The sequence below is a fragment of the Pseudorasbora parva genome, chromosome 11 (genome assembly GCF_024679245.1).
Source record: "Pseudorasbora parva isolate DD20220531a chromosome 11, ASM2467924v1, whole genome shotgun sequence".
Taxonomy (NCBI): Eukaryota; Metazoa; Chordata; class Actinopteri; order Cypriniformes; family Gobionidae; genus Pseudorasbora; species Pseudorasbora parva.
This window is the reverse complement of record NC_090182.1, coordinates 31793075-31819287: the sequence shown is the minus strand read 5'-3', so window position 1 is coordinate 31819287 and position 26213 is coordinate 31793075. Positions and strand designations below refer to the sequence as shown.

At 35.7% G+C, this 26213-nt stretch overlaps 2 protein-coding genes across 2 annotated transcripts; both read left to right on the top strand.

Moving 5' to 3' along the window:
- The first annotated feature begins 2210 nt into the window (after nucleotides 1-2210).
- On the top strand, nucleotides 2211-5233 carry LOC137092354 (ganglioside GM2 activator-like). Its single transcript, XM_067456634.1, has 4 exons — nucleotides 2211-2565; nucleotides 2648-2800; nucleotides 4331-4513; nucleotides 4618-5233. Exons 1-4 carry the CDS (start codon nucleotides 2461-2463, stop codon nucleotides 4774-4776), a joined length of 600 nt encoding a protein of 199 aa, XP_067312735.1. The 5' UTR covers nucleotides 2211-2460; the 3' UTR covers nucleotides 4777-5233.
- Nucleotides 5234-13761: 8528 nt separating this feature from the next.
- On the top strand, nucleotides 13762-25891 carry ccdc69 (coiled-coil domain containing 69). The gene is made up of 9 exons (XM_067456633.1): nucleotides 13762-14034; nucleotides 19119-19182; nucleotides 19485-19660; nucleotides 21758-21845; nucleotides 21942-22015; nucleotides 22161-22262; nucleotides 22348-22467; nucleotides 22874-22971; nucleotides 25071-25891. Exons 1-9 carry the CDS (start codon nucleotides 13987-13989, stop codon nucleotides 25243-25245), a joined length of 945 nt encoding a protein of 314 aa, XP_067312734.1. The 5' UTR covers nucleotides 13762-13986; the 3' UTR covers nucleotides 25246-25891.
- Nucleotides 25892-26213: the final 322 nt, after the last annotated feature.

Below are 26213 nucleotides of genomic sequence, written 5' to 3'. Positions count from 1 at the left end.
AAGGTGGAGGTGGAGTACTGGTTTGGGCTGGTATCATCAAAGATGAGCTTGTGGGGCCTTTTTGGGTTGAGGATGGAGTCAAACTCAACTCCCAGTCCTATTTGCCAGTTTCTGGAAGACACCTTCTTCAAGCAGTGGTACAGGAAGAAGTCTGCATCCTTCAAGAAAAACATGATTTTCATGCAGGACAATGCTCCATCACACGCGTCCAAGTACTCCACAGCGTGGCTGGCAAGAAAGGGTATAAAAGAAGAAAATCTAATGATATGGCCTTCTTGTTCACCTCATCTGAACCCCATTGAGAACCTGTGGTCCATCATCAAATGTGCGATTTACAAGGAGGGAAAACAGTACACCTCTCTGAACAGTGTCTGGGAGGCTGTGGTTGCTGCTGCACGCAATGTTGATGGTGAACAGATCAAAACACTGACAGAATCCATGGATGGCAGGCTTTTGAGTGTTCTTGCAAAGAAAGGTGGCTATATTGGTCACTGATTTGTTTTAGTTTGGTTTTTGAATGTCAGAAATGTATATTTGTGAATGTTGAGATGTTATATTGGTTTCACTGGTAAAAATAAATAATTGAAATGGGTATAAATTTGTTTTTTGTTAAGTTGCCTAATAATTATGCACAGTAATAGTCACCTGCACACACAGATATCCCCCTAAAATAGGTAAAGCTAAAAACTAAAACTTCCAAAAATATTCAGCTTTGATATTAATGAGTTTTTTGTGTTCATTGAGAACATGGTTGTTGTTCAATAATAAAATTAATCCTCAAAAATACAACTTGCCTAATAATTCTGCACTCCCTGTATAACTTTACACTAGTCTGACGTTTTGCTTGCTACTGCTAAGGTTTAGTCACATACAATAGTCCATAAACCGAATCATGTCCTCATAAACTGCGAGTAAACACACACAAGTGTTGACAGGCCACTAAATACAGTACATACCACAGAGACAGACGTCCTGATGTTGTTGCTTCTCCTGTTCAATTTATTTCAGCCTCCGGATCTGATTCTGGATCATATATGTAGTTGAATCTGATTGATAGCCATTTATTAGGGTAACGTTTTCTTCTCCACGCTTGAGGATGTCAGCTTTCAGAAGCTCTCGTGCTGTAGCTGCGCGCTCATCATTCTTTAGCTCACACGATACGCCTCCAGGCGCTCGTTTTTTTCCGGAAAGACTCGGTACAGCCTATATTTCTTTTATAAATATAATAAAACTAAAGATTTTTCGGAGATATGAAGGATGCAATACTACTCTATTGACATGAGATTGACTGAAACTGAGTGTTTCACCCCCCCTTTAATCTATCAACAAGCTCTGTTTCACCTTCGTTGCTCTGGTTGGTTGTAGCGCTATCCTATCGCGTGCAGAGGGAGTTTGAAAGACAACCGTTTATCCCGCCCCTCGGATTGAGCCCTGTCAATGGTGAGTTTCCAGACCAAACATCTTGATGTGGGTCTGGCTTCTCAGGCTAGATCTCCACCATAACACATGAGAATTTACCACAACTGATGTGTGAGTTGATGAATGTTTATGTGAATAAAAGCCATTTTAATCTGTTCATCATACTAAAGTGATCAAGTCTTTTCAGAAAAGTTGGACTAAACCTCTAAATAGTTGTAGCCTACGACCTCTTTATTAACTTTTTGAAGTGTCAAAGGGGTAGTTACGTAGCCGTCGATGGAGGGACAGATGCTCTAAATAAAATATGTTAATTTGTGTTTAGAAGAAATTAACTCTTACGAATTGTAACAACACAAGGAAGACAAATTCTTGACACAATTTTCATTTTGGGTGAACTAGGCCTATCCCTTTAAAATTATGAATACAACATAATATAATTGTAATTATATAAATTATAAACTCACCGGAGCCAGTATGACCTTGTTGAACTCATGATGGCTGTGATTTAAGATCGAAGAATAATAAATATCTGCCAGTGATGACCAAATGCTTCTTGCATGGCACTTTTTACAGGTCAAATGCTGCAAGTAGGCCTACCAAAAAACCACTAGTGTACAAGTGTCGTTTTCAAAAAAAGTTGAAAGTCAAAAGTTGTTTTCGTTTTTTGGTTTAAACCATAGGTTTAAACATGTCTGTTAAACATGTTGCTGCATGAACCGATGGACTGCTCTTATTCCTCCTGCCGTTAGAGGTCGCAGTAACACTGTATATAGCTGGATTAAATGCGGAAAGAATAATCGTGGCAAAACATTTAAATACCACAACACACTCACATGACACACACTGATAGTTCCTGAAGTGAAGCTTTTACTGTTTTTCTGCGCACTTTATTGCCTTGCTGTTCTGTCAGGCGCCGTTTAGTCACACCTTGTTGTGCAGTGCTTGTTTTTTTGGCATGGTCGCGTAGTTTTGTAAATATCTCTCGTTAAACAGAATCCAAAGTTACACTTCGTGTTTTTGACTAACGTTATACTGTGCAAAATGAAAAGCTGCGTTTCCGTGTTTATCGTTCTTTTCGCTGCAAACAGTTTTTTGCTCGAAGGCACAAGCCACTTCCTCAGCAGGAAAATCTCTAAATTAACCACGGTAAGAGTGTGAAATATTCTGTTCAGAGTCAGACTATATAATTTCTGTTTTCTTAATTTTTTTCATTTTTATAATTGAACAGGTGTGGGGGTTTTCTTGGCAAAACTGCGGTAAACCAAATGATCCTGCACAATTGAAGACTCTTAATGTATCTCCAGATCCTATTCCCATTCCAGGACAGTTAACCGCAGATGTGTCAGGCACAACATCAGTAGAGCTGACATCTCCTCTCTCTGTAAGTTAAGGAAGCATAGCATGGTTATAGAAAGACTAAATATATTTAGGTTTTTATCTTGAGACACAGAAATGCATGTTTGTAGAGGACTTTCATTTTAGTTTTTTGTTCATCTCTCTAAAAGCATTTAGATATTTATGAGAGAGACTTTCTGTAGGATTTTCAGAAATGCCAGAAGACATAACTTCCTCTTCTTGGTTTTTAAAAGGTTACTCTTTTTTGGTAGAAAGAGGATCTACATGCATTGTTCTGTGATTGACATTTCATTTTGTTTTGTTTTATATATATATATATATATATATATATATATATATATATATATATATATATATATATATATATATATATATATATATATATATATATATATATATTTTTTTTTAAATCCCTATAAAACTTATTACACTGCCAATTATTACATTTCTTTATACAAACTATACTGTTAAGATTGAAAATACCAATATTTATTTACACAGCACAACAAATCAGGACAAAACAATTTTTATACAATCAGTGTAAAATGTTGTTTATAACATCAAGAAAATATTAATAACTTGTTTTGATTAAAGGGCTGTTTAAATGAGCATTTCTTAATCATTTGTAAGCTAGTATGCATATGAAAAAACATAAATATCTTTTTCCTGCATTGTACTATTATACCAGTGTTACGGATGACATGCTGAAGAAGTTACATGAAGAAAAAAAAAGATAGTAGTGTCTTAGTTCGTTTTCATAATTCCCGATTTCCTAAAATTTGAGGGCAAGATGGTATGCTTCAAATACTACGAAGACATTAAATGAAAAAAATAGAAAAGTGAAGTATAGGAGGATATATCTTTACCTTGCACCATGAACCTCTGAATTCAGTTCAGAGTTTCCTGGCCATTCTTGTGACCTAATTCATGCCTTAATAGACTGCTAGTAAAAAAACATTTGTTTTTGTTTTTTATGCCTGAACCTCTGTTGGGTATCTTGTGACTATCACAAGAGGTAGTAAACCTCCATGGTAGTTTATGTCTTCATAATAAGGCATTGTTTTAAAGAGATTTCTGTTATTTAATGACTCTCCGTCATGTTGTTTCAAACCCATATGACATTCGTTCATTTCCAGAACACAAATTAAGATCTTTTTGATGAAATATGAGAACTCTCTCCCTCCATTGACGGGCCTAAGCAAATACCACTTTCAGAGAGGTAGTAAGGTCTAAACTTAATTTTATAATACATTTTAAATAATGTGATGAAAGTGTTTTTTTGTTTATGGCTAACAAATAAATTCATGAAACTGAGGTTGTATTACTTTTGTGATGTGTTTACTACCTTTCTGGTGCTTGAAAATGGTAGTTGCGTAGACTGCCAATGGAGGGGATAGAAATCTCTGATTTCACCAACAAAAAAATGTTTTAATTTGTGTTCTGAAGATGAACAAAAGTCTTATGGTTTTGGAATAAGGTGAGGGTGAGTAAGTAATAACAAAAATCCTTTCATTTTCAATTTCAAAAACAATTTCATTTTCACACTGTTTTTCAGGTAAATGTGACATTGGAAAAAGAAGTAGCTGGTGTGTGGGTGAAAATACCATGTCTGGATGAAATGGGAAGTTGTCATTATCCTAATGTCTGTGACCTGCTCGATCAGCTCATCCCCCCAGGTCAGGACTGTCCTGAACCTCTGCATACGTACGGCCTGCCCTGCCACTGCCCATTCAAACCTGTGAGTGTCTTCTGATTCATAAGATTTTATTTAATATGCAAGAAAACAGAAGTTCATCATGCATTGATTTTAGAGGCATAACACTGGTCATATCTTCTTCCCAGGGAGATTATTCTTTGCCAAAATCAGATATCTACATACCAGACGTTGATCTGCCTGGCTGGCTGACTAATGGCAATTACAAAGTACAGGGTGTTTTAGGAAGCTCTGATAAAGAACTGGGGTGCCTCAAAATCAGCTTCGCATTGCATTCCTCAAAGTAACAACGTTATCAAGCAGAGATCATTTACTGTTCTAGGTAGGACACTGGTTTTGGGTAAGAAGAGACAAAACATTTCATGATGAATGGTAGTATGTGATTTAATTTAGATCTTTCATAGGTTTATCTTTCATAATTCTTTAGAATGTGAGCACATTTATTTTTAAGAAATCTAATTTAATAGTTTTTAAATGATTGGTAGAAGCTGTATGTGTTCCTACATCAGATCGCTTTACAAACCACTGGACAAAGTTTGACATCTCTAAGACTCATGGGTACTGAAAATCTTTGAATCATAAACTAAAGATTTTTTCTTTAATCAACATGAATGTTTTAACTTCTGATTTCCTTTCATGATTTATGTTGTTCTTTTGGTACTAATGAAGTGTCAATGCGAACCTCAATCAGTTGTTTAAAAGGGAAATGTCTTGTTTTTGTTCTTAATAAACATTCAAACACAAGTTCTTTTGAGTATGCAATTCTTTATTACATTTTTTGTTTTGTTTTAATATACTTTCAATGTTTTGTAGTTACTGCACATTATCATTATGATAATTATATTTTCAGAAACAGCCCAGCAGCAACATGTTTTCATGCTGAACATGTTTGACACTCCAGTGTGTTTTTATGAAATGCATAGGCCTGTAGATTTTTTTTTTCCTTCTTCTTTTTTTGTACAGTTATTGTTGTAGATATCTTTTTGTTTTCTTAAAGGGTTGTCATGGTGTGAATCAGCCTGTAGAGGTCACTGTATAATTGTATTTTAATAAATACTATGCAAAAAACATATTTAACAAACACAATCACATGACACACCTTCTAAACTTTGTGATATGGAATAATCTTGTTAATACACAGTGTTTGAGTTGGCTATCATTTCCTTAACTTGTAGTAAATACTTCTTAGATAATAAACCCCCCAAAAATAAAGGTGACACTAAACCCTGCGAAATAAACTGAATTTCCGTGTTAATCTGCCAACTTTTTATTTTTTTTAGCTGGAAACCTCGAGCCAAAGGCATATAGCTTTGAATTTATTGTGTGATTGAAATATTTGAATATAAATAGTTTTTATACTATTTTAGTTTAATTTGTATTGTTGCTACTGTGCTATTGTAAGTTTAAAAACTTCCTGGGACAACTGTGGAAAGTCAGATGATCCCATATATGTGAAGACTCCAAAATCCGAACCAAATTCCTACACCTGGGGCCTATTGCACAAAACTAGGATAAGGGATTAAGCTGGGATATCTTGGTAATCCTGGCTTAATTTATCCGCTAATATACAGTTATCTTTCTTTATCCTTATCATTCTTGGTGTGAGTGTGCCTTCAGGGTACGTTTACACGACACCGGTGTACTAAATTTTCCATACAGATGACAAGATCACCAAGATATCCTGGCTTAATCCCTTATCCTAGTTCTGTGCAACAGGCCCCAGGATATGTATTAGCACCTGCGTCAGCCCATCAATCGGCAGATATGTTTAAGCTCAGTTTGTGCCAATTCTGGATTTTAGGTACCATTAAAGTGGTTTGGCTTTTGGAAGTATTCATCTCCCAAGTAACTTATGCTCCAGGGCTGTTATGTTCTGAATAAGAGATCTCAAACTGAAATTAGATCAATCAGCTGTGAGCAAAGTGACACACCTCTGATGCAATTAAGTCACTCCCCCTGTTTCTAACACATATTGAAGGTCATTACATAGATACAAATGGTTTTTAAAGTCTGAAGCATCTGGCTTTTAACAATTCTTATTTATAATAATAATAATATTTTCAAATTATTCAGATGTCATTATATGTAATTATTATACCCTTAGTCAGTTACACATCATTTTAGTTAATCAATCATTTATAGAACTTTAATAAAATTAATATAAATAGCCTATATAAAGGTCACAAAGCTCAAAATAGCTTGAAAAATACAGATAAAAAATAGCCTTTTGGCTAATTCTGGCTTTTTTTAACGTGTGTGTGTGTGTGTGTGTGTGTGTGTGTGTGTGTGTGTGTGTGTGTTCATGTGTTTTTATGAAATTGCATTGTCCCCTTACAAATAAAGTAATCTTAATCTTTAAAGTCAATAAATAAAGCTATAAAAATTAACACATGAGCTTAAATGTTCAATTCTCTCTGTATCTAAATCAACTAAACTAATTCATGATCATTCCCTTCCATTAATGTATAAGATTTTTCTTTAAGCTGTCCTCTAATTTAGACACTTCATAAAGCAATCTACATTTCATGAATTGAGATGTTTTAATTGATAACCGCTGTAACATTTTCAGATTAGTTTACTTTAAAGGAACACTCTGCCGTTTTTTTAGAAATAGGGCTTATTCAACTTCTTTCCTACATTTAGATATGTGGGCAAATGCATTTTGACTATATATTACCGGGGAAGCACAGGCGAAGCACTGCTACTTGGGCGCAGAGATATCACGGCTCCTCACATCCTCCGGTTGTTGAGCGATGCAATGTGTTGCGTGATATATCTGCACCCAAGTAGCCTGTGCTTCCCCATAAAGTCCCAAGTCAATATCTGCCTAGGAAATCTTAATCTGCATCGCTATTGTACTCATGAATACACAGGCCACAAGAAATAAGGTGTTTTTTGTTTTTTTGGATTACTTTTACTCAGGAAATGCTAGCTGGCAACATAGGATTCCATTCAATATGCTAAGCTAAGCTAGTGGCGACCCAGCCAAATTAAAACAATGCATGCATTTTTGTCTGCAATACATGTAGACAAAAATGCATTTGCCCACATCTCTAAATCTAGGAAAGAAGTTGAATAAGCCCTATTTCTAAAAACGGTGGAGTGTTCCTTTAAACTTTGGAAATGGAAGAATTTATGCCAACTCAGACATCACAAACACAGCTCTTACAGTTGCTGTTATGTGTCATGAGTAAACAATTGAGTTGTTTGAGTAGAGCGAACATGAGCAGCATCTCTCTTTTAATAAACCCATCCAACGTATCTTTACTGGGGGTGCTTTTTTTTTTTACATGAAGCTCCACAACTGTTTGAGGCTGTATAAATAAACGCTATAAACGTCTTAGCGTGTATAGCATCTCAATGTCCTGTTCGTTTTGACATGTTCATGATCCATTTAATCTCTGTAGGTCTAAATGCAGCAATAGTTTGGCTTGCACACCTGTACCCGAAGCTGAATGTAACACTTTACTCATGGTCTGACACTGGATAAACAGAGATCCTGCTCACGTGCAGCTTCACATTCCAGCTCCCTGTCTGTGGATGCAATGGGTGGACTTTAAAGGTCTAATCTTACCCTATCCCATATCCCTAAACCTATATAGGTTAACCTTCACCCATTAAGCTCAAAAGAGATGTAGCTGTAGGTCAAGTTCTACCAATTACATCCAGAGAGGGAGAGCTGGATGGCATAGCAATAGAACGGTGCAGGTCTGACATCACTTCGTAGGCCAAAACATGTAAGCATGTAAGTGCAAAACATGTAAGTGCATTTTAGCACTTCCGGTTCCATAGTCCTGAAGTCAATGGGTTTTTTAATGGGGTTTTGGTTAAAAGACTGACATGAGGTCACACTTTCATGTTTTATTCTATGACATAAGATACATCAGTTTTTCTTAAAATGTTACATGTCTTTGCTAACAAGTGGCTAAATGGGACTACTGAGGTTGTCGGGGAGATTAAACGTCATTGTGATAAAAATGTAAACTTCTGCTTTTACAGCCTAATTGTGCTCTTTTAAACTATTCTAACTCAAACTTTCTGGGAAAAGGTTTTTAGATGACTGAAAGAGTTCAGCTTAGTGGTGGTGATATTGAAATCGAGCGCCTGGTGTAGTCCGTTTAAAGCCTACATTTTAATTCTCGCAAATTTAGGCTTCAAAGTTCCTAAAAGTTATGTTCGTCTGTGATAATTATCTTGATGGACAAAATGTGTAAATAGCTATCATAACCTTTGGTTGATTACAGAGCTTGTTTTTTTTTTATATAATCCAAAAGCCTAATGTTGTTTTGTTGAGTGCAATGCTAACTGCCAGTTGGCCTACAAAGTGACATCACCACTTGGCTAAACACCCCTGGCTCTGTCTACAATAATATCCACATCCCAAACTCAATAGCTATAGGTTGAGTTGGAAAGCGGCTGGGAGGATCAGTGGTTAGGTTACACATAAGCTATGGGGAATATAAACACATGGATGGCATAAACAAATAATAAAATGGGTTAAGTGATCTTTTTTACCTTTAAAATTATTTTATATCTTTATAATTGTTCTTCTTAATAAACATGCAGATCAATGACAGTTTTCATTAGTTTGTATTATATTTTCCCAGTGAGTCTGTAATGCTATGCTAGTTTATTTATTTATTAAGGCCTGGTTTTACAGACAGGGCTTGGACTAAACCAGGATTGGGCCTCAGTTCAATTCGGACATTTAAGTAGCTTTTATAAACGTTTCTTAAAAAATTACTGATGTTTTATTACTTAGTTATTACTGGTGTGTTTCTTGAGACAAAACAAAGATGGTGACATATTTTTAGATATGCCAGTGCAAGTTTCTTTCAGTCAAAACAGCTCAAACATGCGTTTTTGGTGAAACCGAGGGTATAAGTCTGGTTAAACCTTTTTTTTTTTTTTTTTTTTTTAATCTTTCCCCTGTACCATAGCTCTCAAATCTCATTCGCACAGTCATGTCATTGATGCAAAATGCTATTCTCACATCTGCACACGTGTAACCAAAATTTTAAATATATGCAAATACTATGAGAATGAGATTTGAAAGCTGCAGTTTGTGCCTATACTCTATAAAAAAAAAACAGCAGACTGACTCTGACTTAAAGGATTAGTTAACTTTAAAATGAAAATTACCCCATGATTAACTCAAGGCAGGTGTATATGACATTTCTGGAAACATCAAACTATTAATATAACTCTGATTGTGTTAATCAGAAAGAAGAATGTCATATACACCTAGGATGGCTTGAGGGCTAGTAATCATGGGGTAATTTTCATTTTAAGTCTTTCCCTGCAAAACAATGAATTTTCTGTTTTCACTGTACACTTTATACACTGTTATTCTGCTTTATATTACATGTTTTCATTGTTATATGATCTTTTTGTTCAGAACAACTTGTATGTCTGGTTGTGTGTGGACATCAGTTGTTTAGTGTATATGATGACCATTATTTATCTGGAACTATTTAAAGTCAGCAGGTATATAGGATGTACCAACATTCATGTGTTTTCCAGGTGTGTGTGTGTGTGTGTGTGTGTGTGTGTGTGTGTGTGTGTGTGTGTGTGTGTGTACCTAATTTGATTTTGAGAAGCATTCATTTTTTGACTCTTGCATATATTTTGTAAATATACACTGAATATGCATTCAAGTCATCCTTATTTCTGTAGCATTGAACAATACAGATTGTTTCAAAGCAGCTTGACAATAGTAATACATTAATATTCTGCTTTAAAGAAGCTCTAACAAACCAATAGTCTCATTGTGTCTTTTGATGAGCTATTTGTCTATTAATAATAATAATAAAATGTACAATGTAAGATGGTGATATAGCTGTGCACCTTTTTAAAGGATATATACTGTAAAAAAAAAATTTAACAACTTTTTATCTTTTGTCAAATATTTTGAGTTTTTGGGTTCTTCCAACAAGCTAATCAATAAGGTCTTACGAAAAAATTGCGGGTAGGTGAATTCGCTCATGATTTGAGCTAAACTCTGCAGGACATGGCCCTCAGGATAGAGTTTGAGGAACCCTGTATTAAACAAATATTCTTCATAGTGTTAACTTACATTTTTTATTTTCAATCAACTAAAAATTAAGGCAACTGGGTAACTTACTTTTTCCTTTTTCCACTCCATTGGCATTCAGAACATTCCCACTCACAAGAGCAGTGCCAAAGTCCATCTCACTACAGTGGCTGTACAATAATGTTACAATGCAAAAATAGTTATTGTGCAGACAAAAATCAAAATAACGACTTTATTCACCTAGTTATTGACGTGAACTCGACTCATGCGTGAGAATATGATGCAGATCAGCCATTCAGATACATGACCCGGAAGAGGAGGAGTGCCCCTATCACATGAGTTCACGTCCGAGACCTACACGGAAGACAATAACTTGGCGGATAAAGTCATTATTTTGATTTTTTTTTTTTGCGCACATAAAACTATTTTCGTTGCATTGTAACATTATTGTATAGCCACTGTAGTGAGATGGACTTTGTATCGATGTGTTTAGTGCCTTTATGGGTCTTGTGAGTGGGAATGTACTGAATGCCAATCGAGGCCTTTCTGAAGCCTTTTTCAGCCATCAGCTTCAAAAATATCTTCATATGCGTTCAGAAGATGAACGAAGGTCTTACGGGTGTCCAACATGAGGACATGAGGGTGCGTAATTAATGAAATAATTCTCAATTTTGGGTGAACTAACCCTTTAGAGAGTGTGTGTGTGTGTGCGTGCGTGCGTGTGTGTAACTGCAAATTAGAGCAAAAGTTGTGTAGACTGTAGAGTATTCCAGGGTAAAGAAGGGTAAAGAAAAGCAAACTTCGATTTGAAATATATTTCTTACCAGGATATGTTCATAGGTTCAAAACATCACCTGGGTTTATTCTCCTCCTGTAAACATGGTTTGCATTCCTGATTTTTCAGGCGGTCTTTCAAGATTTGTACATCCCTCAATCCAGATGTCCAGGTGGAATACCAACCAAAGCAGATTTCCACCGTGAACAAGACTAGCCATGTTCTTCATTTTTAATGTTCGCTAAACCCAGATGTACCATCACTTGTAAAAATTTCCTGACGTGTGAAATGTGATGATTATTTAAATAAAATGCACCCTATACAAACTCTCAGCCGTATGTGATCAGCATAGTGTAGTGCTTTGCATATCAAAGTTTTACGGTTTTAATTAAACCTAACTTGATAGTTCCCTCTCAGTAGGACTTCTATGTTTTATTTCGCCCTCTGGAAAAGGTTTTCCGAGATCTTGAGGCTTACACCATGCCTGGGGTCGGAGGGGGAGCAATGGAAAGAATGTTATCTCCTGGCTGACTAAGAGGCTGTGTCTGTTTTTTTTTTTTTTTGGTGGTTTTTTTGTGGCACAAAGCACGTTCATAAAGCTTTGTGGCACAAACTCCACCTGGCTGGCACACTATGTGTTTACCATGCAAAAAATATTAAAAGCAGAGAAATACATTATATGTAAACTTGAACAATGAACTTAATGTACTGAAATATTAAATTGTTTTAAGGTAATAATTTTTGTGACACAAAAAAATACCAAAAATTATGAGTATTAAGGAAATAGGCTTGATTTATTGTTCTCCTTTAAATCCCTGACCTCATATGTGATAAGCCTGTTAACTTTGGCAAATCCCATGTTAAATCCAAACATACAGTTTTATGCGATTTGCTGTGTTTTTGTTCCTGTAGATAACTGGAGACCTGACCTACCAGACAGCTCACTTTATTATTGTCACCGCTAAGCTGCCGAGACCCTGCAGCTGCCTGTCAATGGAAAGTTTGTCATGACGCACACTTCTCAGCAACAACTGCTCTATCGCTTTTATGACAGATTAGAGACCTTACTATAAATAGACCGTGCTTCAACAGAAAGGAAAGTCTCAAATTGCCCAGATGATCCAAAGTCGATGTATCGTATTAGTGCTTAATATATGCCAAACAAGAGGCCAAAAATAGATGCATCTCTGACACTCTACTGTATACACCATATATAGAGCAGTGATCAGCTGGTTTATGTTTTGTCCACTGAACATTTAACAATAGTTTATGTTATGATAGGCGATGACAGATTGGTAGAAATGTTTAAATACCCATCTGTCTCTCTTTCTAAATGTGCACGTAAAGTTGAGCTCATTCATCATTAAAATGACATTGGTGATGAAATCACAACTGGCAGCCAGTATAAACCTTGTTATGTTTACATTCTGCATGTGCATCCACATCCACATACCTCACCACTGACTATAGATCATTGCTGTTTTGACAGTTTCTCTAAACAGAATTCCTCTAAAGCAGCAGGGTGACAATAAGATCACTTCAAGTACAGGTTTGGAACAACTTGAGGGTGAGTAAATGATGACAGAAGTTTTATTTTTGGGTGAACTATCCCTTTAAAACATAATTCTAAGACTTAATTGAACTTTATTAAGGGAATTATTATTTTAAAAAAAAAACTTAAAGAGGGCATGAAACAGAAGTAGGCCTAGATGTAGTCATTTCTTCCCTATTGTGAGGTAGGCCTGTATTGAGTGGGCGGGGCTTAATTGTGTCCATCCGTAATAGAGTGAGTATGAGGTCTCAGTGAAACAAAAGCCTAGCCTCTTGTTAGCAACTGCCTTTAACTCATGAGTGGGGTAAAGCACATCTTGAGCTTGTGTTCACCACAGACCTTATTTCAGCCGTTTAACCAAAATCTCATAAAATTAAATAAAAAAACTGACTTAGGTACGTAACCAGAAGTGATAAAATGTAAAATCCCTTTCACGTTTGATGTCATAGGGTGCGTCTCAATCAGCTCCCTAGTTCAGTAGTCAGGGCACTGATCAGGGAGTCAGCCCATTGACTTACATCCTGATCAGTGCCCTTACTGAACTAGGGAGCTGATTGAGACACCAATAGTCATACCGTCATACCTGCACCATGCTGTTGGTTGGATGACTGTGATTTGTTATTGCTGTGATGATCTCATGTGAGTGACAGGTTTTGTCCCACCCTTGCGCTAGTAAACACGTCATCAGAGAAGAGGTCACTGCAAGAGAAATGGGAAGTCAACATTGTCATACTGATAAATAATTTATAATAAATAATGCCCTATTCTTAAAAAAAAAAAAAAAAAACGAAAAGAAGAAGTGTCCATTTTGATTTCATATAGTGACTTTAGAATAGGCCTATTCAAAGCCATTTGCACTTTGCGTACATTCGAGGAAGCTGCGGTGTAGGCTACGTGACGCCAGTTCACGGTGCTGTGCACGGATTCACCGATTTTCAGCTTGTCTTGGCGTAAATTGTTCATGTAAATGTAGCCTGCGTTTTTGGAACGCAACCCTGACCCTGCAGTTCCCGCCCCTCTGCCCAGTCTCAGCCTATTCGAGCGGATCAATGAGAGAGCTCTTATTTGAACTGCTACACACAGGCAAAAAGTTACTACCGAAGACTGGGTAGAAAATAGAGGCGAGGCAGCGGAGTATGGGTTGTCACAACAGCAAAATTTGTGGCCAGGTCCCCCGGAAAAAGGTAGGTCGATGTAAAACCTTTTTAGTATGTTTCATAAATAACGCGAAGTTACAATGAGCCCCGCAGCAACGTTGAGGCGGTAGAGATGTTGCAAATACACCACGTGTGAATGTATTTGTGTTATGGGAGCCAGTCTTGTGTTGTTCTCTCAAATCACTTGTTACTTCCTCTCTAATGCGTTAGTCGATGCGAAAGCTCTCATGTTAGTTTGTCGACTTGTGAAAGTTTTAATTAGACACAGATGACGGGTTCAGCAGATGAGATCTTAGCTGTTGTCTAAAATGTGCTGCTGCTGGCATCCGTTATGACAAATTTAAGGTGTGTTATCCTACATTTAAGTGTGATCAAATTTGCTCAGTTTTAAAATGTTCCGCGTTTCGGTCAATGGCAAGTCAGGATGTGCGAGCTAGGAGAAAATCTTATAAACATTTAGTTGCCAGCAGGTTTTTAGGCATACTTTGTGTGTGTTGAACCATGATGATGATCTTCAAATATTATGATTTAATGGGTTTGAAATATACTTGGGTACACCGTTTAGTCGATATTTTCTAAACGATTTTTATATTTTCAAGAGAAAGTTTTTAAAAATCTTGAAAAAAAATATTCCATACTATTTTTGGAAACTTTATTTTGCTAGTATCACCTCTTTAATTTGAAATTTTGAAAACATGTCTGTCATAGAAAAGGCATACAGCCAATTTTTGAATAAATAGCATTTTTAATGTGTCTTTTGCATTTCATTTCATTTGAAGTACCCCCAGAAAATCATTTACTCTTTAAAAATGACGTGAAAATGCATGAGACAAATCTGGCCATTCCCCAGGCCTTTAGACATACAGGGGAAATCTGGCTTTGATAGCGACAGGGTCAAGCTTTCATTAGCCCAGATTGCTAAAGGATTTAGATTCACTGGGCTTGGATGTGATAGACAGGGTCCCAAGTTTCTCACTGTAAGTTTTAATGTGACCTATAAACAGACAGAGTTCCTTTGGTGCTGTTAATCACATAGCCATGTGTCAGTATACTTGACATGGACAACTGGAGAAGTGTGAAAAGTCTCAGAAGACTAAACAGAGAAAGCCTTACACTCACTATTACAGCCTCTGTTGGAGTCGCTTCAAAAGCACACAACCAACCACATGACGATGAAGTGTAATAAAGCCAAAGGTTCATTAAAGTTCCAGAACATTTGGTTCCCTGCCACTGAGAGCCAGCAAATGCATAATACTGTTGTTGTGGATTAAACTGAATTATGAGATGGAAGCTGTTCCTTTTTTTGCTTGTTATTTCTGAATTCTCGTTTAAACAGTCTCACGTGGCAGTGAGTCTCTCACTTGTGATTGACCATGATGATTTGACTATTTATTCTTGATTGAGGGTGTTTAGCAGAATGTTCAATATGATGAAATTGAAAGGTGACCAGGATCAAGCCCTAAAAATGGCATAAATCATGATAAAAGTGGGTCACAAGTCATACTGAATTTATTTGACTTGCTTTGTAAGAGTTAGGAGAGAAGTTAAAGTCACTGATAGTCTTTGCCGCAGCTCTCAAATCTTGTGTGTATAAAATTTGTTTTGTGTGAAAAGCTCCAGAAATGGTGTTAAGAGACACTTCTTTAATCTGAAGTAAACAGAAAATGTTTCTCTCAGTGGAGAGACGTTTTGCACTTGTGAGTGTTTTAAGTCTGTGCATGTAGGCTATATCTCGGCAGACATTTGGCATGTAAGCTTCAAAACGTTAAATCGCCTGTGAATATTGCCGGCCTTGAGCGCCAACTCCAAACATTCACACTGGAATGTAGAGCTGCATGATTCTGGATGAATTTTTTATTTTATTTTTATAACAAAGGTCACGATTCTGAATAGACAACTGAACAACAACACAAAAAAAACCACATGCAATTCACTAGAGGTTCTGACAAAGTGTTAATTACTGCAGTCTGATTAAAAAATGTTTTACTTTAATTTATTTATTTTTTAAATCAGTTTGAATGAATGATTGAATAACTCCTAAAGACTTCATTAAGGGATGAATCAGCTTTTTTAATAAATCTCTTGAATGATTGAGTCGATGGCATACATTTGAAGTCATTTGTCGCCACCTACTGGCATAATGATGTAATTAAAGCGTCAAGCTTTTTTAAAAAGTTGATTTACTCTTTTAATTGCTTCTGTAGACATCAGTGTTTTATATCTGAATCTATATCCAATACTTCTGTTATCGTTAGAATTATTGTATCACAGAAATGATACTGTGTGGTTGAAAAGACTTTGTGAAGCGGTTTCAAATACATGACAACCGCTTTCTATATGCCAACACAGATCTGAATGTTCGCTGTGATGCACACATTTTAATAGACCTAGCCAAATTATTGTCATTTAGGAATCATATTTGAATCGAGATCACAATCTTTTAAGGATTAATTATGCAGCTCTACTGGAATGGCACTTTCTTTGCTCCCTATGCATTAGGGATGGGCATTTTGAGCAAAAATCATTTTCGATGATCACTGGGAATTATTCAACTATTATTTGAAAATCGCACCCTTCCCTCACATACGCATGTATGAGAGAGAGAGAGAGAGAGAGAGAGACCATTCACACTTTTAATTTGTATGATGGTAAACTGTTCAATTCATGAAGGAATAGATAATCTTAAAGGGTTTTTTTTACCCAAACATGAAAATTCTGTCATTTAATTATTTGCCCTCATGTCGTTCCAAACCTGTAAGACCTTCATTCATCATCGGAACACAACTGAAGATATTTTAATGAAATCCCAGAGCACTCGGAGTCCTCCATAGACACCAGACAGTATTGCACCCACAGATATTGAAGCGATACTGTGCGTTATTGAAGAAAAATGCTATGAAAGCATTCTTTTGAAATGTTGGCCCATATTGATAGGATAGCATCTTGCAGTTGATGGAGATTTGTGGGATGCACATCCAGGGCATGAAGCTCCCGTTCCACCACATGCCAAAGATGCTTTATTGGGTTGAGATCTGGTGACTGTGTGTGCCAATTTAGAATAATGAACTCATTTTCATCATTGACTTATGTCCTGATCAGTGCCCTTTCTACTGAACTAAGGAACTGATTGAGACACAGGCAAAGTCTCAAACACCATTGCCGCCTCCTTCATATGTAAACTTGTTTGTGAAAAACACCACAGAAACACAAGCAATTCTCAACATAACGCCAACAGTGATGCAATTGCTGGGATCATTAATATGTACGCCTCCAACATTTGCATGTTAGCCAATGTTCATTATCAGGCGGAACTGCGCAGCCGTCGGGACTTCAGCAGGTAAACCATGCGAGGATAGTGAAAATGGCAGATTGTGGAAATGTTATGATCCAGGCTGTGCAGAGGACGTGAGGACTTTTCATACCCTTCCCACAGATAAAAAATTTCAACAGTAATGGTTGATGTTTATTATAATCAGATACCGCAACAATTTAATTCAAAGTTGTTCGTTTGCTCGGCCCATTTCACCACAGACAGTTTTTCTAACCTAGGACAATATTAAGCTTCGCTCAACGTCTAAAACTGAAGAAAGGGCTGAATGTAAAGACATTACTACCTTTCTAGGCCTTCAAAAAGTGATAAATTAAATATGTCTATTAAGGACTCCGAGAGCTCTCGGATTTAATAAAACAATCTTCAGTTGTGTTCTGAAGATGAATGAAGGATTTCATTTCAAGAATTTTTATTTTTGCGTGAACTATTCCTTTAACTCAAGCCATATAATGATTGTAACATGCTTATATGACTTTTATTGTCCCAAGTTACTGTAACTGTTATATGCCACAAAAGTCTACAGTGTGCATGTGAAACCGTGTTCTTCTGACAGCTTTTGAGGTGCATTATTGACAGCACCAACCTTTGGTTACATGAACACCTCCGCATCAGCACAGAAAACATGGGGAATTTTGATTTATTTTTTAGACCATAATTGTACAACCTATTCAACATCCTGTAATGAAATAAAATTTTCAAAAACGTGACTCCCTATGCATACATGAAAGCGTTCTATCTAAATTTCAGTGCTCGTGAAATGTGTGGAGTGCATGCTAATAAACCAAAAAATAAACGTGTCAATGTTTTCAGCAAAAATAAAACCATCCATTTGAAAAGTTATATTGTGTTGTCTCCTCCTTTTCCACTTTTGGATCAATTTTTACTACTATTACACGCTACCTCACTGTCTCTACCATTCAAACATTTAGGGTCAGTAAAAGCTATATGAAAGAAATTATTCAGCAAAGAGGCATTCAATTTATCAAAATTTACAGTAAAGACAATTTTATAAGGTTAAAGGTTTCTTTTTTAAAATTTAATGTGTCTTATCCTACATTTAAGTGTGATCACTTTGCTCAGTTTTAAAATGTTTCACGTATCGGTCAATGGCAAGTCAGGGTGGGTGATTCAAAGATTAAATCTTTTATAATTTAGTTTTTTTTATTTTTTTATTTCCAGACATGTTTGTAAGATTAAAGTTTTCTTTTTGGAATAAAATGCTTTTTATTCCTGTTTACACAAATATTAAGCATCACAACTGTTTTCATAATTTATAATAATAATACATTTCTTGAGCAGCAACACTGACACTGAAGACTAGAGTAAAGATTCTGAAAAATAAGAGACAACAAATTTTTACCTACCCCACACTTTTGAACAGTAGTAGTGAATGTGCAGGATTTGAATAGGCCTTAATTTTTTTTTTTGTTTATCTGTTTTTGTAATTAATATGATCTATATAGAATAAGCAATGGCCTTATTTTTTAGCTATTCAAAGTATGATTTCACTTATCTTACCAATTGAGAAACACAAGTTGAGTTTCTAAAGTGCGCTGTACTACTTAAAGTGATTTGTCGATGATGTCATGGTTGTGCAATCTTGAGTGCATATCTCAGCGGTAATGTAAGACTGCTTTGGAATGCAACAAATATCAATTTATAAGACACTTGTGAAATGTTAGAGATGCACATGTAGATTTAGCTTGTCAGCTAGTTTTGAATGATTAATGCTGCCTTAAGCTTCATGCAATAAATCACTTTTTATTTTCTCTTCATTTAGAAAAAAAATAAAGCCCAAGATGGCAAGAAGCACACAAAGGACATCAAACTTCAGGAAGCAGGTGGTAAGTGCTTTCTCCAATTCATGTCATGTGAACATGTGCATGATGCATGTGTGGTGGTTATTATCTATTAATGTGTGCTTTTCATGCTTATGATTCTGTGTCTTTTGAATGTCCCACGATCCCATTGTGAAGCGTGTTGTTCTTGGCAAAATGCAGGCTTTGGTAGTGCTGATGTTAGGTTGCAGGGACCTGTTAATATTCTTGTGTTGCTGGCCGTGGGCGATCCTGGCATGCGCTCATCGAGATATTGTTTCAGATGTACCGTTGAGCAAACAATGTAACGTTCAATTGTTCTCCTCTAGTTACACACTCTTCTGAGGAGCAACACTCTGGTTTGGAGAATCAGTTGGAAACCTATGGGTGGCAGCTAAAGATACTACATGCAGTTTTAACCGCTTCAGGAGACCAGGAGAGAGAGCAGCTCCTCAAGGACCATCCTGGAGACATTTGCACTTTAGTCCACAGCATTACAGAAAAGGTAGGGTATAAAAGCTGTTCATCTCGAAAGCCTTTTCTTTTTGTCTTGTGAATGGAACCCGTAGCAAGTACATGTATCTTCATGTAGCCATTCAAGAAAGACTAGTATTCTGATCCCAGATTATGTCAGCAGCTTATACATTATAGAGCTGTCAGCTGCAATAAACAAGACATGCTTTTCCATTACAGCATAATTGGGATCATGGCCGTTTCTGCACACTGTTGTTCTGATTGTCTGTACAGGGTTTGGGAATGTGTGCTGTTGTACATCTGTCCTTGTGCTAACCTCTGACCAACAAAGCTAAACCTGTTTGCAGAGAGGGATGGTATGCATTGCCCTATAAAGAGGACTGTCTTGTGTGTTTAAACACCGTAGAACACTTAACAACAGAGAAGAAAAGATTACATGTGTTTTTACCTTTCACCAAGAGTTTATTTGTGGTCTAAAGCCTTGTAGACTTATTTCTTATGAGTTTCTATCTATCTATCTAATCTCTTACTCTCTCGCTCTGTGTGTGTGTGTGTGTGTATATATATATATATATATATATATATATATATATATATATATATATATATATATATATATATATATATATATATATATATAATATACTATACACAAACACACATATTTACTTGCTGTTTAAATGGGGACATTCTATGTTTGTATTGTTTTAATAAACAGCCGTTTATAAATACTATAATCAAACACATATCCAAACAGAAAAATCATTATTTTTACACAATTATACAAACAATGTTGGTTATGGTTATTTCGATTTTACTGTATCGTATTTTATAGTCCTCATACTTTTGAAGGGCATGCAAAGTTGATTTACTTTTGCAACGCAGAAAACTACAACATCTCAACATGTTGACAATCTGTGAACCAAACTCCTCCAGGCCTCATCTACAACTGCAGTGTTTGAGGGCGGGTCAAAGTAGAGACAATAACTCCATTTATTTGCACTTTGATTTTTGAAACTTTGCAGACCTTTTACATTCACAGACAGCTATGTTACACACTACATAAATAAGAAATGTATATAAATGTATTCACAAATGTATATATTAAAAAAATTCAAAATTTTTTTAGAGGTTTAACTAGCTATGCTGATGTCTTTTTTTTATTTTTATTTTTTTTATGTGATTTATGTATAGGCTAAACAATAATGGTTCTTATTTTATTTATTTTTTTGTTATTCAACGTGAAATATTTATATAGTATAGCTCTGCTATTGTCCTTCACTATCCGTTCCAGCACAGTTTAGTTTAGTGTTTTTTGTTTTAATAATTAATTATTACTTTTATACAAGGTAATGAGAAATCATTCAGGATTTTTTTAATGGTGACTGTGTATATGTGATAATATGCATTTGTTTGTTTTTGTTTTATTTTTTCTCCACCAAATTTGCCTCTCTGAAAGGTAATTAATCAATATTATGACATTTTTAATTAGATTGAGATTGTCTGAAATGCCTTTATTCGGAAACTTCATAAATTGATGTTTTTAAAAAGACTTCTCCTGGGAAAATTGTAAAGTTTTATGTTGTAGAATGGCATAGGTGTGTATTTGTATTGGAATTTTACTATTTCACCCACATTTCCTTTTTAAATATATTTTGCACTAGTTGCACAAAAGAGTTCCTCTCAGGACCTTTTAGACAAAAATTTCCCAATTGAAATAATAAAAAAATAATAAAAAATTAAATAATGCAATTTTATTTTAAAATGTTCCACTGCACCCAAATCGGACTGAATTTTGAAATTTTTGGAGATATCAAACTCAAATTTAGAGCACAACTTGTTTTCGATTTATGGCTTTGATTTTCATAAAGTTAATTTGTTTGGTTTCACTTTTAACTTCAACAATAATCTGCCAAGAGCCTTTTTTAAAATTAGACCAAACTTAAGTCTTTGCTCTTAAGATATTTTTTTATGATAGTTTGCTCACATTTTTGTCATCTAAGATCTAAGATTTTTTTTTAAATTAATGCACGAGTTAATTTCTGCTATTCTGAATTTGCCATTAAAAATAGCCAATTGCTGCTCATATGGCATTAATAAATAAATGCAACATGTCTTGTGTTAACAGGTGAAAACTGAGATAACTGCTGATCTAAATGATCTCCATGAAAAACAGATGAGGAGCACCTTAGAACGGCATGAGAGCGAAACTGAAGGTCAGAGCTAGCAGCACATAAATTGCTAACACTGTGTGTCTGTCTGTCTGTGTGTGTGTGTGTGTGAATAACGATATTTAATAATTTACATTGCAGAGCTACAGCGATTACACAATGAAGAGAAGAATGTTTTAAATGAGTCTCATGCAGCAGCTGAGAATGCTTTGAAGGTAAAGCATGTCTATTTGTAACATCACTTCTCTGATTTGCCTTAATTAATTTGATTGAGAACTGATCTAATATACTTCCCATGTCAAGCCAGTCATCCCAGACTTGACTTCAAAAGTGATTGGTCTGAACTTTCTATGAACTCAGGATCAGATTGAAGAGCTGACGTCGGAGCTGAAGCTGTTCAACGAGTTAAAGCGCAGGGCGGAGGAGTCCACACTCAAGAGGGACCTTCAGAGAAATATTGAGGTTTGTTATGAGTGGAGATCTATTGTCAAATAATGCGTGCTTCTGATAGCTGTAGTATTCAGCTGCATCTGTATTTTCGTCCCAGACTCATGGCAGCCCTGGTGAATTCTGGGAGCAGGAGCAGGAGAGCCTGTTATTTGTCATTGAAATGAAGCGTGAGTGCTTAAAGGACCAAGGGAACAAGCTGCTGCAGATGGAAACACTGGTAACTTTTATTGATGTCTAATTTGCGGGCAAGGCTCTAACCATCATATAGGCTGATTCATATGCATTAGCAGTCTTACATTTTTACATATTCTCCTTTATCTAAAAAAAATTTTTTTAAATTGGTTACAGCCACCTTGTTAAACATTTGTTATCTGTTTTATAAAGTTTTATCTCGCTCGCTCTCTCCCCCTCCCCCTGAGTAAGATAAATGATGTAAAAAATGAGAGCAGGTGCATGATTTGTGTATTCATGTTGTTTATTTGAATGTACAAATTGACCTATTTGTTTGCAGAAATGCAGAAGTTACCAACTGAGGGGGAAAAACCTTGATACACTTTTGTTTTAGGCATTTTTAAAACTTGCCTTGCCTAACTTTCTGCTGTTTGTTTTGTACTGATTGTCAGGTGGAGAAAAATCTCTCATTAGAGGATCAGCTTCTGCATGCTCTCCAGCAGAATGAGGACTACAGTGTCCGGATAGACAACTACCAGAGCCTCATACAGTATGTTTACTTCTCTTTGCTAACTATTACAGAAACCCTTACAATAAGGTCCATTAGTTAACATGAACTAATAATGACCTGCACTTATAAAGCATTTATTTATCTTTGTTAAAGCTGTAGTCCGTAGGTTTTGCCTCTGTCACCATCTCTGTCTTAAACATGCAATTGCAGTTATTTGCTGGATGATATTTAGTTATCATCTTTACGTGGGTTACATTTACATTACATTTACATTTATGCATTTGACAGACGCTTTTATCCAAAGCGACTTACATTGCATTCAAGGCACACATTTTTACATTGTCATTTCTTGCTTTCCCTGGGAATCGAACCCATGACCTTGGCGTTGCTAGCGCCACGCTCTACTGGTTGAGCTACAGGATAGCTGTGGGTTGTGCATTGGCACGGCTCCTGAGAACGAATTAATCTAATGTTTTGAGGAGTTTGTGTGGCTGTCATTCATTCACCACACCAGTGTGGATACTGTACTTCGATATCACAGATTCTACGTCTTGGTGTACGACCAAAAGAATTATCACCAGAAAATGTCATCCGAACAAGCAACTTTTAATTATACTTTTTTTTTTTCCTCAAATTGTAAACATCAGCAGCATTGCGTGTATATAGTGTGTATTACCTGTAGATTTCAATTTCTGTACAGACTAAACTTTTGCTTTTGACTATGGGTGAATCTCCAGTTGTCACCGATTGTCATTTGCTCCTTTCTGGATTACTATATGCCTTCAAAATGATGCGTTTAATTATTCCAGCTGCTGTGAGAAAAGGCTATAAATGATCCACACCTGCAGCATCCTCACATGTTGTACTACTGTTAGCTGAACTCCTCCTTTAAGTATACAGACATGACGTAATGACGCAAAGACATGCTAGAATTTCACCAGTACCACTCAAGTTATAACACACTATTTACAAGCTTACCGGTGTGAATCGGGCTAAGGTAAGGAGATATTTTTAAATAAGGGATTGTTGTGTACTTGCTCAAATTGATTTTTGAACATTTTTAACAAAACAAATAGTTAAAAAATAGTTTACTAATACTTTAATAAAATCTTGTTAATATTAGTAAATGCACTATGAACTAACAAGAACAAATCTTGAACGGCTGTATATTTATTAACTAACGTTAAAAAAAAATAACAAAACGGTTACATGTACTGTTATGGTTAATTAATACATAACCAATATGCATTTCTAATACATGTAACTAAAAGTATGACATATTAACTAATAAATATATCTAATGGAACCTTATAGTAAAGTTTTACTGCTATTATTATAGACGAGTATTTTAATGTGCCCCTAATATGCGTGTTCAGATATTACATTTCATGTTGTTTTTAAATGGCTGTGAATATAAAAGGCCTGGCCTCCAAAGCTAAACTAGGAACCTTTAAAGTGCATAATTGGGGCAAAATCTATTTTAGATTTAATAAATATGATTAAATATTGAAACAAAGTTTGTGCTTCCTTTGTGAAAAAGTTTAATAGTCTAGATATGTATCATGCATTTTAAGTTGATCCTCTTAAAAACACTGCATCTATAGTTATATCAAAACATTATTATTCTTGTTGTCCAGCCCAACATTGTTTGGGGCAGGATTATTTGTTGAATATATCTGTTTTTCCAGCCAATTACAGGAATTTTAGCAAATATGTTGTAACATATATTATAAAGTAGCACAGAAACTAAATGCATCATCTCAGCAAGTTTAAAAGGATTTTATTAATACTTTTTTTAAAGATATTGTTTGTGTGTAGTTTAACTTGCTAGTGTTTATTCTCCAAATATGATAAAATGCATCAATTCCGACTTTCCGAGCTTTCCTGGTATAATTTTAATTCTTGCACTGGTGGATTGAATGTTTGTATGTGGCGCCATCAGGTGTTTTTAGATACTTTTACATTTTCCGATAATACTTTAGAATAATTTATCGAACCTTTTCTGTGATGGGTAGGTTTAAGGTTAGGGGAAAGAATACAGTTTGTACTGCATACAAATCATTGCCTATGGAAAGTCCTCATAAAACATGAAAACCCAATATGTGCCAGTGTTATAAAACTTTGTTGTCCTTTTTCAGACAACTGTCCAAGGAGCAGAATGAGCTGCAGGAGGCGCTAGAGAAACAGTCTCTGCAGAACCAGAAGCTCAGCCAGGAGAAAGAAGAGCTACTCTTTAAACTCCTACACCGCAGAGACTCGTGCTCCTCCTTCCACCTTCCTTCAGTCATGCCCACAGAGGTGTCGCCCAGCTGACTGCAACATTAACCCGTATCACTGTATCCTCACCCTGCCTGGCCCCGGTGCCTTAGCAACAGTTTTTGTTTTTAAATGCCAGTTTATTATGGAGTGCTGTGAACATGCAGTGCTGAAATGGACTTACTCGCTGCATTTATCATTTGAATTGGCAAAACAAATATTTTTGTACATTTTTTTATTTTATTTGACGATGCATTGCTTATCAGGATTTAGTTTTTTGTTGCAATTGTATTATTTGAAATGGCTGTGGATATATGCAGTAGTTACTTACATTGTACCTAGTCAGTGTAGTAGTTTTTGGCCATTTTATAATTTTTTTTATATATATATATTTCTTTCAGGAAACCGTAGTCAAGCAGGTATTATAAAAAAAAACTGTTATGTTCTTGCCTTGAGAGACATTATTGGAGCCCAAGCACTTGTACATGTAGCATTAATATTTGGGATCTTTTCAGATGCACTTGCACTTTTATTTCAGTGTTTTTATTCATTAGAGAGATAATGGCCTTTTGGTGTGTACCCATATGCTTTTTCCTACACTTTGCAAACCTTGCCATGATATTCTTGTTTTAAAGAGATAGTTCACTTTAAAATGAAAATTGCCATTCTTTACTCACCCTCAAGTTGTTTCAAACCTGTATGAATTTCTTTCTTCAGCTGAACACAAGGGAAGATATTTTGAAGAATGTCAGCAACCAAATAGTTAACTGGAGCCATTGACTTCCATAGTATTTTTTTTCCTACTATGGTAGTCAATGGCTCCAGTTAACTGTTTGGTTGCTGACATTCTTCAAAATATCTTCACTTGTGTTCAGCTGAAGAAAGAAATTCATACAGGTTTGAAACAACTTGAGGGTGAGTAAAGAATGACTAAGTTTCATTTTAAAGAGAACTATCCCTTTAAATCCTTCTGCTTTTCAATAGTAGGTAAAGTACTGGTGGCCCATTAGGTAAAATCCAGACGT

Excerpts from the sequence above, each read along its gene's own strand:
- LOC137092354 (XM_067456634.1), top strand. The coding sequence starts at position 2,461 with ATGAAAAGCTGCGTTTCCGTGTTTATCGTTCTTTTCGCTGCAAACAGT. Across the intron at positions 2,566-2,647 it reads AAATCTCTAAATTAACCACG|GTGTGGGGGTTTTCTTGGCA; the intron begins GTAAGAGTGTGA and ends ATAATTGAACAG. Across the intron at positions 2,801-4,330 it reads AGCTGACATCTCCTCTCTCT|GTAAATGTGACATTGGAAAA; the intron begins GTAAGTTAAGGA and ends ACTGTTTTTCAG.
- ccdc69 (XM_067456633.1), top strand. The coding sequence starts at position 13,987 with ATGGGTTGTCACAACAGCAAAATTTGTGGCCAGGTCCCCCGGAAAAAG. Across the intron at positions 19,183-19,484 it reads CAAACTTCAGGAAGCAGGTG|TTACACACTCTTCTGAGGAG; the intron begins GTAAGTGCTTTC and ends GTTCTCCTCTAG. Across the intron at positions 19,661-21,757 it reads TCCACAGCATTACAGAAAAG|GTGAAAACTGAGATAACTGC; the intron begins GTAGGGTATAAA and ends TTGTGTTAACAG.